The sequence below is a fragment of the Danio rerio genome, chromosome 5 (genome assembly GCF_052040795.2).
Source record: "Danio rerio strain M-AB ecotype USA chromosome 5, GRCz13ab, whole genome shotgun sequence".
NCBI classification, from domain to species: Eukaryota; Metazoa; Chordata; class Actinopteri; order Cypriniformes; family Danionidae; genus Danio; species Danio rerio.
Genome location: NC_141025.1, coordinates 62279111 through 62292266, shown reverse-complemented (window position 1 = coordinate 62292266; position 13156 = coordinate 62279111). Strand labels below are relative to the sequence as shown.

At 33.5% G+C, this 13156-nt stretch overlaps 1 protein-coding gene across 1 annotated transcript; it reads left to right on the top strand.

Moving 5' to 3' along the window:
• The first annotated feature begins 488 nt into the window (after window positions 1-488).
• Window positions 489-12903, top strand: slc25a46 (solute carrier family 25 member 46). Its single transcript, NM_001002558.1, is given in 8 exon segments — window positions 489-781; window positions 3074-3116; window positions 3229-3286; window positions 3771-3848; window positions 5324-5424; window positions 5578-5634; window positions 5940-5997; window positions 11703-12903. Coding segments are annotated over 8 exon segments (1218 nt in total). The 5' UTR covers window positions 489-546; the 3' UTR covers window positions 12291-12903.
• The last annotated feature ends 253 nt before the right edge of the window (window positions 12904-13156 follow it).

Sequence of the window (13156 nt, the reverse complement as noted above, 5' to 3'; positions counted from 1 at the left end):
CAAATAAAATCAACAATGCTAAAGCATCTATTTGTAAAAGCACAAACATAAAACAAGACATTTTAAAAGTTTAAACGGTATAATTATAGTACAATCAAACTATAAAATGCTATAAAATGTGTTTATATTGTATTGTTTTATTATAACATATGGATCCCAAATCTACCTCTTTTCACCTTTTTACCTTCCTTGTATTTTCCAAAGCATACTTTCTTCTTTTAATAATAAAATGAATACTTAACAATAATTAACGATTTCCCCCTCGTAACTATTGCATCTTTGCAATACTACATTACCCAAAAGGCTGCATTCAAACCGGAAGTAAACTGTCACTCGACAAAAGTCACCCGAACGAGTGTAATGTTGTTTTGCTAAAGTGCTAGCCTTGTTCATTGCGTCGGTCAATTGGCAATTATTTCTCTCATTTCCCATTTTAATTGCTATATTCTTCAATGAACTCGTCCCGCATCACATAGGCTAGAAGTCGCAGAACGTCAGACTAAAATATCTTGTCGTTTCGTTGTAGTTGCTTTGGCGATTTACAGCATGACTTCTCGTCGGCCTGACAGCTTTGAGGGTTTGGGTTACAGGGGCAGGGAGGACCCGGCATTCAGCGGGGGCTATTCGGGCAGGTCATTCAATAATTCATCCAGCTCTGACCTCCAGAACTGGGTCACCACACCTCCAGACATACCTGGAAGCAGAAACCTGCATTTTGACGATCGCACACCCCAGTTTGAGACCGCACCGGACGAGGCTCAATCAGCGGCTCCACCGTCCGGTAACATTGAGTACAGTTTATGAATTTGATGATCAGTGTGCATTCAGTGAGATGTTATTATTACAATTATCTTCTGTATATAAGACATGGCCTTAAACATGCTTATTGCGCATATGATGTGTGTGTTGTCACTGTCACTCCCCGCCCATCATTTGATCCATGAATGGATTGTGAATCTCTCCTCTAAGAGAATTGTTTGTGAGGTAAAAAGACAAAAAGAGTGTTTTAATTACCCCCTACAACAGAAATACTACATAACTAGACCTGCCACGTTATCTATTATTGTTGTACGTTATATTAAACCAAAATATATTGCAATAAACAATATTATTGTCATTTTAAGCCACTTATATAATGCCAGCATAAAAATATAATAGCATTACAATGCAAGTACGCTCTTCCGAAGAACACATCATATTTTATTCTTAAGAATATTTCATTTGATTATATATGTCATTTTTACCATTTAATAATGTGGCATTGGAATCAGAATGTTAAACGAGTATCCTAAACAAATAAATAATAATAATAAAATATAACCGAGGCTGCGATATCTGCTACAAGATATATATTTATTAGTCAGACACCCATATGAAAACATACTAAATTAATTTACAGTAAATTCTACAGTGTATACTATGGTATACTGACATCTCCAATACAGATAGAAATGTTGCTCATTCAGCTAAAATGTTAATAGAATGGATTTTCTGTACGGGCAATGTTTATTGCATCACTAAAAATGATTGCGATCAAGTCCATGTATTGTGTGATAAGTTGATAAAACGATTGTTGTGACAGGCATATGCATAACCTAATGATACTTTGTATTATTTAATCAAGATAGTTATAACTACAGTATTTCAATGAATGTTTTGTAAGGTAGCTTAATATCTCGCACAGTAATCTAAATTAAGCAGTGTACCATTGTTTTAAGCGATTCCACACTGAAGACACAGAATCATAAACAATGCATTTGCTTAGTAAAAAAGGTTGTCATTAATGTGTCACCTAGACCTATTTTACATTGATTTTAATACACAAAAAATTATTTCAAAAGAAAATTTTTAGCCAATATTATTATAACCAGGCAGAAGGATATATATATATATATATATATATATATATATATATATATATATATATATATATATATATATATATATATATATAAATAATGTTCAGTATAGTTCCAGATTAAATGAATGAAAGTGACAAAAATTACATATAAACATGTATGTATGTATGTATGTATATACAGTGAGTGAAATAATCGATTTCTAAAGAAGCGGTTGACAAGGAATTAAACCAGATTTTGGTAAAAACCCAAACAATACAAACATGAAAAAAAAAAAAAATTAAACTAATTGGAAACTTTTTCTGTGTAATAATAATGGAAGAGCACAGGGAGAAAATACTGAATACTTTCTATACTTTTATGTACTGAAATGTATTTAATACTTTAAATAAAGGGCTTTTTTGGTCATGGCAGATGGATCTCATATAGAGAATGAAGTCACATGCATTGCAAAGATGTGATTTTTATTTTTTAATAGACTTCAAAAAAAAAAGTGTAAAAAAATCTCGATGGTTCTGTGGGTCTCCCCTATCAAATCTGATCTTTATTTCATATTTTCTTATGGGTTCAAGTGAGGTGATTGACTGGGCCATTCTAGTAGCTTGATTTTCTTTCTCTGAAACCATTTGAGTTTCCTTGGCTGTGTTGGGGATCATTGTCTTGCTGAAATGTCCACTCTGGTTTCATCTTCATCATCCTGATAATGTAGATGTTGTCTGAAGCAGCGGTTATTAATTTACAATGAGGATGGGCAGAGGGTTGCTAAAAAACTACTGAGAGATTTCAGCTGCTGTCTGGGCTTTCACTGCCTTTTTACACCTCCCTTTCTTCATGTGTTCAATACTTTTTCACTGCATCATTTCATTTTATTAGACATCATTTGTAAACTAATTAGATTTGCTTTCTTTGCATTTATGGATTTTTTTGGTTTCTATTAAAATTTCAAATCAACAGCACCTTTAGAAATATGTTTGCTGAGAAAAATGCTGAAATGTTTAATACTTATTTCTCTCACTGCATAGTAAGGCAAGGAGAGCATACTTTGGTCTCCATAGCTTTTATTAAATTGATAAAATTATTGGAATATGTTTTTCTATCAATCATTTCATCTGTTTATTTCTATGCACACACATGTTTGTTTTTAAACAAAATATGTACATAAGACATGCAGGACAGTTTTTTTCCTAAAATGACTCCTCCACTCTTTCTTTCAGAGCAACTGAATCGATTTGCTGGGTTTGGAATTGGTCTCGCAAGGTAAATAATCGCCAACGATTTTCATTCAAAGAAAAAAAATACTTGAGTATAAGATTATAACTGGCAAAATAGTGTTCCCAAATTCCTAATTATATTGTATGGCTTCAATTAGTCTCTTCACAGAAAATGTCTTGGCCCACCCCTGCATTGTGTTTCGGCGCCAATGTCAGGTATGCAGAATAAGACACTGAGCACACAAATCCTACAACCTTCATGTCTATTTTAAAAGCTCCTAGCTGCTTACATTGTATATCTACCTTATAGTTCACATTATTATGAGCATTGTAACTTAAATATGTTAAGACGTCCGGTCTCAGTCACGTCCATTCATTTAAAGGCTCACAAAATAGCTTGTTTTGCTTAATAATGTTGCAAACCTATATTGTCATCATATTATTTTATTTGTAATATATTGTCTCAAACACATTTGATTGTAGTGCAAGTAGTTTGATTGTTTACTGCCATTTGTTATTGACCCATAGCAGCAAATGAAATGGAAGCACAGTTGGTAACACATTGGTCGCACAATTACAGAATAGAGCTTTCTTCCACATTGCTAAATAACATGGATACACATGAGTTGCAGAAATAGGTTGTTTACTTCGAATAGCATTAAACAATGAACATTAATTTAAGGTGTACTGCATATTTCAGGTTAATTACCATGCCAGGTGTTACCACTTGTCCCCAATGACAGCCATCAGTGTGATGTACAATGTCACCAAAACTCAGGTAATATATTTCATACCATTGCTACTCATAAATACTTATGTTTAATATATGGGGTACCTCAAGGGTTGGTGCTTGGACCATTTTTTCTCCCATTTACACTTCATACCTGGGATCTATTTTACAGAAACATGGTTTTCTCTACCAATCCGATGTTTTTGACACACAGCTTTACAAATATTGAATGTGAATGCACACAATTTCATTAACATTATAAAGTGAATAAGACAAACATTTACTTTGAGGATATCCAATTTATTTTTAATTTAATAGATTCTGATTTTAACAGAAATATGGTTTTGAAATGTCGTCGCCTTGGAATTACAAGGTTCTATCTGCATTCTAATTGATTTTGAGATATTGAGCTTCAAAGATTTTGCACCCCATATAGCAAACAATATGTTTAACAGTTCTCTTTCATACATTAACTTGACAGAGACCCTAAATATACTCTGAATATAATTTTCAAAATTCTCTTAAAGTTGCAAATTGGGGTAAAAAATGGGTCAAATTTAGGCTGAACCTTCTAATTCTAGAAAGTCATTTTTCGCTTGGAATTATAAGATTCAATGTGGCAGATCATTAGCTGAAGTATTCGTTTTCAAGAAATTCAATTTTGCTTATTAATTTAGTTAAAAAATAAAAATTGGGGTTTTAACAATTTGTTGATGCTTGAGAAAATGACATTTTTGCTTTCTATAACATTTATTTAATGTTTTAGGATGACTATTTTTTGTTTAAATTAAGCATACAAGGCAGTGCTAAATATTTTGTCCTGTGCAGATGTTAATTTTATGTAATTAATATGGTCATATTTATTATTGTAATTAAAAACTCATGAATTAAATTAATACGTTGCCCTTCAAGGCTTAATATCATCTTCATTTTAATGTCAAAAAATGATTCTGAATTATCACATTTATACACATCTTTTCAGTTTCAGCTTTCTTCTCAATTTTGTGTGTTGTGGCATTATTTAGTCGACTCTGATTTTGTTTCTTTCTTGTCTTTCCCACTGTCAGCGGAGCAGTCCGGCGAAATGACTGTTGCCAGTAAAATTAAAACATGCATAATGTATATGAATTTAACACTAGTAAACAGGGCATGTGTTACTTAAAATAAAATCAAAATCACTCGTAGCCACCCTAAATTATTGCTAATATTTTATAACTCATTCATTCATACTGGTAAACATTCATACACACCCATTCACACACATACACTACGGACAATTTTAGCTTACCCAATTCACCTGTACTGCATGTCTTTGGACTTGTGGGGATGTCCAGAGCACCCATAGGAAACACACGCGAACACGGGGAGAACATGCAAACTCCACACAGAAATGCCAACTGACCCAGCCTAGGCTCATACCAGCGACCTTCTTGCTGTGAGGCGAACGTGCTACCCACTGCACCACCGTGCAGCCTTGTTTTATAACTAACAATTGTTGTACTCTCTCTCACAATCACCCACAGGGTCCAAAAGCTTTATGGAAAGGAATGGGAAGCACTTTTGTTGTTCAGGGTGTCACATTGGGAACAGAGGGGATCATCAGTGAATGCACCCCTTTACCAAGGTATAGAAATATGCAGTGCAAGCCATCACATCCTCTTTAAAAAAAGATTATTCACTGATTTAAAGAGGTCTGATAGGATTTGAATGAACATTAATAAGTTTTTGTTTAGCTGCCATTAATGTAGCAAATTATGGTTTAATTGTATCTTCACAGGGAGTTATCACACAAGTGGAACCCTAAACAAGTTGTGGGACACTTAGTACTCAAAGGGTAAGTTAAGAGTTTTGCCTAATTAGATTAATTAATTTCATTTCAATTATGGTTTTTGTATGGAAAATGACACAAGCAGCAAGTTGTTTCTGTTGATAATTATGAGTCATACATTTACCCCATTCTTGCATATCTGGGATCTATTTGAATAATCTTCTTACTAAGCTTAATATGCAGGTTGTTTATACAGAAAGAATATGGAAAGGGAATTCCATAGGCTTGACATTTAAATTATCAACCTGCTCCTTATCTCTTGTTCTTCAGTCGTTTGATCTGCTGAATACATTTTGTTTTGTTTTTTTCAGTTTGACATATGTGGTTGCAATGCCGTTTTACTCAGCAAGTCTCATAGAGACTGTACAGGTAAGAGGTTTGATACACTTTTTTTTTCTTTTTGTGTCATTTGTTTTTTTTTTTCTTGGCCTTTGCATTAAGCAGGAAAATCATAAAAATATAGGAAGTAAAATAATAATTTCAGTGAATATTTAAACAAGTGAAAATGTCTGGCAGTACAGCAACACATAATACAATAATATTTTAGACATGCTCAATATTTAACTTATGTTAATGTATGTGTATAACACAATTAGTCATAAAAATAATACATTAAAATTGAAAACAATAATGAGTAAAGTGTTTTCTTGTAGCAAACCTTATCCAGGCACTAAGATCAGACTTGATGGTTTAGGAAATACAGTTTGATTTGATCTTGTGGTCTCAAGTTTTGCGTAACAATGTCTCTGTTTCTGGTGCAGTTTTACTTGTGATGATAATTGGAAAATCTGACTGTTGTTATGCAATAATAGCATTCATCGTCCTTTCATTTTGACTTTAATGCTTTGGACTGTGCTGTAGGAATAATTCCATTGTGCAGATTACACAGATTTGTATTTAATTTTTAAATTGAAGAAGATTTTTGACACAGATGGAAAAAAGAACATAGATTTTTTTTAAGGCTGGTTCACTTTTAATGATTATTTCAGGCTATCTTATTGGATCATATTGCTTGATGTATTGGGTTAATGTTTGATTTTTATTTTTTCATTAAAATATTTGTAAAATATATATTTATTAAATAACACTATATTTTGATATACATGCTATATCCCTCAAGTAGTTTCTAACCTTTATGAGCGTCTTTTGTTTGTTAAACGCATAAGAAGATCATTTAAAGAAAGCTGAAAACCTGTAACCATTGACTTCCAAAGTAGGAAAAACAAACACTGTGGAAGTCAATGGTTACAGGTTTTCAGCTTTCTTTAAAATATCTTGTTTTGTGTTCAACAGAAGAATCTTAAACTGGTTTGAAAGGGGTGAGTAAATGATAACAGTTAAAATTTTTAAACCATCTCTTTATTAGGCATGAACTGAAATTGGTCCTTGAGTATTACTGTGATTATTTTAAAATGTAGTTAGTTTACGGGCAATTGTGTTTGCGCAATTTATTAATTTGTTGAAACAGAATGCAAAAAAACATATGCACTGTGGAAAATTATATGATCAATTAGTCCTGACAGCATATGCTTTTAGGTCATCGTAACTTATTAAACTAATTATTTTCTAACTTATTTTTATAAGTTATGCAAGCTGTTTTAAGTCAGTTTAACGTAATGTAAGTTCAATAGACTTATACATTTAATTTGATTCAGCTTAAAATTAAAGCAACCAGGATTTTTTTACAGTGTGGTATACAAATCTGAGAAAAATGGATTGCAAACGTGAATGTAGTCAATAAATTCGTGATTTCTTAAACCATGGTTTAAGAATTTGGTGATTTAACTATAAAGTGATTTATAAAGTAGGGTATGTAAAGTTGTCATTTATAAAATTAACAACTTTATAAAACATAAGTGTGATTGCAGGTTGTTTTTATATTTTATTTTATTTGCAATTGTCACTTCACATTTCTAATAAAATAATTGAAACTCAGGTGTATGATATAAATTAAACATGTGAGATATAATCCTGGGATTCTGATTCTCAGAATTGCAACTTTATGTCAGAAATTTCTGGGAAAAAAGCTGATGTGTAAGTTTATTTTTCAAACTCCTAATTTTATAACACACACTTGAGTTCTTATTACTTTATAGTGGGGAAAAAGTAAACTGCAAACTTGCAACTGTAATATAAACTCAGAAAATTAAAAACAAAATTAACTCAGGGTTATACGTTATATGCAAGTAAATATCTCAAGACCAGGATCGGCGTTATGGTTTTTGGTAGGGATGGGCAGATATACATTGAAATTAATTTTAAAATAAAATATCAAATGCCTCAATTTTACATGTATCCAAATACAGCAGACACATCAAGTATCAAAATAAAATACTGTATTTTGTATTTTGAAAATACTACAAAATACTTTTACAAGAGAGCATGACATTTCTTCGCGAACCTTCGATCAATAGGCATATTCTTCAATCCCTTCATTATTAAACTGACTTAGTGATGTAAACAATGTTTGACAGCAACAGCATTTCTCTGGGCAAGTTTAAGTCAGCTTATCTGCCAACTTATTCACCTCTACTTCTGTACATGAGGCGGTATTCTTAAACTTTTGTTACTCTTTTCATTTTTGTACACCTTTCATACAGAAAGTCTTGTCTAAAGTCTAATGCAGATGAGTTAGAAAATAGTACTGTATCTTTTCATTGTGTTTCCATCCATTGCGTAGCCAGTGAAACTGCAAAAATCTCTTAGATTTTAAAAGGGTGATATATGAAGAGGATATTTATTTTTTTTTAAGTTCATGAATCTATTTTAGTTTTATTTTTTGCTATTCATTCATTCATTCATTTTCTTTTTGGCTTAGTCCCTTTATTATTCAGGGTTCGCCACAGTGGAATAAACCGCTTATCGAGCATATGTTGGATGCCCTTCCAGTTGGGAAACACCCAAACACTTTTTTTTTTTGCAATTGAAGTCTTCAAAACTCTGTGTAAAAAACATGATCTACAATTTTAGTCATTTCCAAAAATCATGTTTTTTGAGTTGTACACTTTTACACAATGCACAACATAAAACATAATATCTCTAAAAATGAAGTAATCTTTTTTTGCAAAATAAACTCTTCATATCCTGCTGCTGCTGCTGTGTAATGCGGGTCTTGCGTTTTTTACAAGTCAGTATAGACTGGAGTATTATAAAATATCTGTTCCACATCTACTGTATTGTGCTACTTTGACTTCTTTAGAAAGACATCTTTCCTCTTCATTAACTATAAAGAGCACTTGCAGATAGGGCTGCTCGATGGGAAAAATCATGATCACAATTATTTTTTTATCACGATTATTCAAAATGATTATCAGTTGAAGTCAAAATTATTAGCGCTCCTGTGAATCTTTTTTTAAAAAATATTTCCCAAATGATGTTTAACAGATTCAGGAATTTTTTGCAGTATTTCTTATGATGCTATTTCTTCTGGAGAAAGTCTTATGTGTTTTATTTTGGCTAGAGTAAAAGAAGGTTTAAATATTTTGAAATCTATTTTAAGGTCAATATTATTAGCCCCTTAAAGAATATATATATATATATATATATATATATATATATATATATATATATATATATATATATATATATATATATATATATATATTTGATTGTCTGAAACTATATAATATATATATTTATTTATTTTCCTCCCTGTTAATAAGGAAAGGGAAATAAATACAATAGAGAAAAAAATATGAAACAAACTATGCATCTTCACTTAAAGCATCTTCACTGCAAGAAAAAAAACGTCAATTATTGCTACAGCAGTCCTTCCGTTAAGAGCAGTGAGAGATTTGTCCTTTTGTTGTTTGATTAATTATAAAAATAGTCGTCAGCAGGAATATTGCGCGCTGTCACTTTTTAAGAGCAGTACTGTTCTGATTATTGGTTTCACTTTAACATGTCTTTTGATTCTCAACTCGTTTGTTTATTACACATATGAGGGTTGTTATGAATAATCACTATACACAGCGTTTTGACACAATTTTGCATGTATTTGACCAGTGTGTGTACTCTGCTCTTCTCTGAGGCTGAGCGCACACACACTGCAGCATGCAATCTCTTTTGTGATTTTAAAAACATGAATGATATGAAGGTACATCAATAAATGTTGCGCATCCTGTGCTGCAAAAGTTACATAACAGTACATACTTTTTTAAAGTCATTTTCACGTGAAATTGAACTTTGCAGAACAACAAATGTGTACAACTGGAAAGGGGGCACGATTAAGGGGGACGATTAATGTTTTTTCATAATCGTTAGAAGCCAAAATCGATACCGAAATCGAATTTTCAATTAATTGCACAGCCCTATTTGCAGATCAGCTACTGGCATTTGAAACAGCCAATGAAGTATTGTAAAAATCACCCTGTAGGACTTTTATCTTTGTCTTATTTTCTGGGCGTCTACATTAATTAATGCAATTAATTCAAAAGCACTATTATTTAAGCAGTGTACTCATTGTCCCAAGATTTTTTTAGTTCTTCTTTAACAGGAAGAGAGTCCCAGTTTACCCCTCTTAGTGAACACCAGTACAGTACACCATATTTGGGTGTATAATATTTCTAAATTTCCTCAGCATTTCCACCTGCAGCACTGAGACTGAGAATGATTATGTGCTGAAGGCTCCACATTCTGTTCTTAAGGACTGATAAGTCAGTGTTTCCTCTAGGATTTTTTCCAACTGTGGCTGCAGGCCTTTTTTTTTTACACAGATCTACCAACTACGAGTGGTGTTATTTCAATGACAAATGTCGTGAGCACAGTATTAGTAGTCAAGATCGCATTTGTGTAATAGCCTACAAGCATGAAGCACGAATGAAGCCTACAAGCACGAATCGTGCACAAAACTACTTGCGCGCCCCCTTAAATATAAGCTGCTCTAAGGCTGATCTTCTTGTGTGCTCTCAAATAAATGCTGCTGAAGTGCGATTTAGTGCGTTTATGTAACGACCATGTCTCCAGCATTTATTAGATTTACTAGGAATATATGAAGGTGTCCAATAGACCTACAGAGCGGTATTAATGCGTCCTGAAGTAAAGTGAAACGGCTATATGTCATGTTTGCTAGCATCACGCACCTGTCAGTCAGTCAACACGTAACCTTAAAGGGCTAAACAAACGGGGCACAGCACTACCACGGTTACAGAAAAGTTTGCGCTCTTATAATTCACTTACCCTTTAATATGTTTTGGTGTGATTACTACCCGCTATTGAAAAAATAAAATGTTTTGAATGACAAGCTGTAATGTAGCCATGGCGGAAGAAATTTTGGCGTGGAGCCCCGCCATTGAAGAATGAATGGAGCGGAATCCATGTCGTTTATTCCATCTCATTTCTTAAGCAAAGATGCTTATGCCGAATTGTACACAATACTGCCATTATATGTGACCAAGGAGGTGTCTTGAAGTTTTATTCATTTATTTATTTGACATGGACATTACAATTACACTGGACAACTAAATGCATTTGTTTAAGTGTTTTAGCAAACTTGCTAATTCTCAACACCTGTCCATTGGAGGCTTGACAAAATGAAAATAAAATAGATTCATGTGCAATAGATACATGATACATACTTTTAGCAAATTCCAGGCAGGGAATGATTTTTGTCTGGCCGCTCTACCATACAGGCCTAATTAGTGGATTGCTGCACAGATGGTTGTCCTTCTGTTAGGTTCTCCTTGTGTACATGTGATGTTTCAGGTATTTTAGTTTTAATACATTTGCAACAATTAAAAAAAAAATTTGTTCACATTGTCATTATGGGTTATTGTGTGTAGAATTTTGAGGAAATAAATTGATTTAATCCATTTTGGAATAAGGCTGTAATATAAAAAATGTGGAAAAAGTGAAGCAAATAAATACTTTGGATGCTTTGTGCGTTGAAAAAAAGTGCTTTGAGATGCTACTTTTAAAGGCACTATATAAAATAAAGATTATTATTATTTAAATGTATTGAAAACATTTATTTGCTATTTGGTCAAGTTTGCAAAATACAGATGGACTTTTTTTTGTTCTGATTGTTATACTATCCAGTCTTCATCCAGTGTTTCCTCTAAATGTCCTTTAACTAGAGTGAGATCATCAGAGACAACCCTGGCATCCTGGACTGCGTGAAGGAGGGTCTGGGACGTGTAATGGGTATGGGAATACCTCACAGTAAGCGTCTTCTTCCTCTCTGGAACCTGGTGCTCCCGACAGTCCTCCACGGCATCCTCCACTACATCATTAGTTCTAGCATTCAGCGCCTGGTTCTTTACCTGCTGCGACGTCGGAACAATGGCTCGCCGAAGCACTCGTCCCCTGGCTCAGGGATGGACACGGTCCAGTCTATGCTGGATGCATATTTCCCAGAGCTCATGGCCAGCTTTGCCGCCAGCCTGTGTGCAGATGTGCTGCTTTTTCCTTTGGAAACAGTGTTGCACAGGCTGCACATTCAGGGAACTCGCACTATTATCGACAACACCGATTTGGGTTTCGAAGTATTGCCCATAAACACTCAATATGAAGGAATGAGGGACTGTATTAATGCTATTCGACGTGAAGAAGGCACCATGGGCTTCTATAAAGGCTTTGGCTCCATCGTAGTGCAGTATTCGCTTCATGCTACAGTTCTACAGATCACCAAAATGATCTACTCAACTCTTCTGCGAAACGCTTGAATCCAATTGATTCCTTCCCAATTCATCAATTGGTCCATTTTTTTTTTTTTTTTGGTTGAGTTGGACATTCCCCAAAAAAATGTGATCCTAATATGAACTGATGATTGCAGATATGTGATTTGTCAGTCTACGTTTGTTTCATAAAGCACTGGTTGTCTTGTTGATTGCACGACAGGTTTATTCCTGATAGCCAATATGCTTTGATATTAGCACTGGAGTTGAATTATTCTTATTGTGACCCCAACTCTTCATTATCCTTCACTATCCACGCCAAAACTGATACATCAGCCTTTATATTCTCAAACCGCTAGTTTCATCAATGGCTGCTAGGTTTCATGATGTGTTGTGTAAATGTGGTTATTCTATTGGCAACATTTGGTCGAAGCCCTATGCCAAGGCTTTCATGTTATTAAATTATTATTTGCACTTTAGTGATACTTGTGCCAGCGGTGTTTCAAACAGTGAAAATGTTTCTATTTGTTCCAGTTCCTAAACATTTGCTATGGAAATTCACAAGAAATACACAAGAATGCATGTGTAAAGCTCTGGGTGAGTTAATAATCAGGTTTTAAATTATTGGGCGCTATGCTTTAAAATAAATGTCTAAAATCAATGAATGTTGTGTTATTTTTTTTATGTGAATGGCTATTATGTCACATACTCTGACTTTAACTGATGTTACTGCAAATACTGTGCTATTGTTAAAATGTTTGGGGTCTGTAAAGTGTTTATATTAATACTAATTAATAGAAAATGTTCAAAAAAATGATTCAAAGTGGTTCAGGTGAGGCAAAATGAGATTGTTTCAAATAAATGCTGATATTTTGAACTCTCTATGCCAAGGGTCACCAATCCTGGTCCTGGAG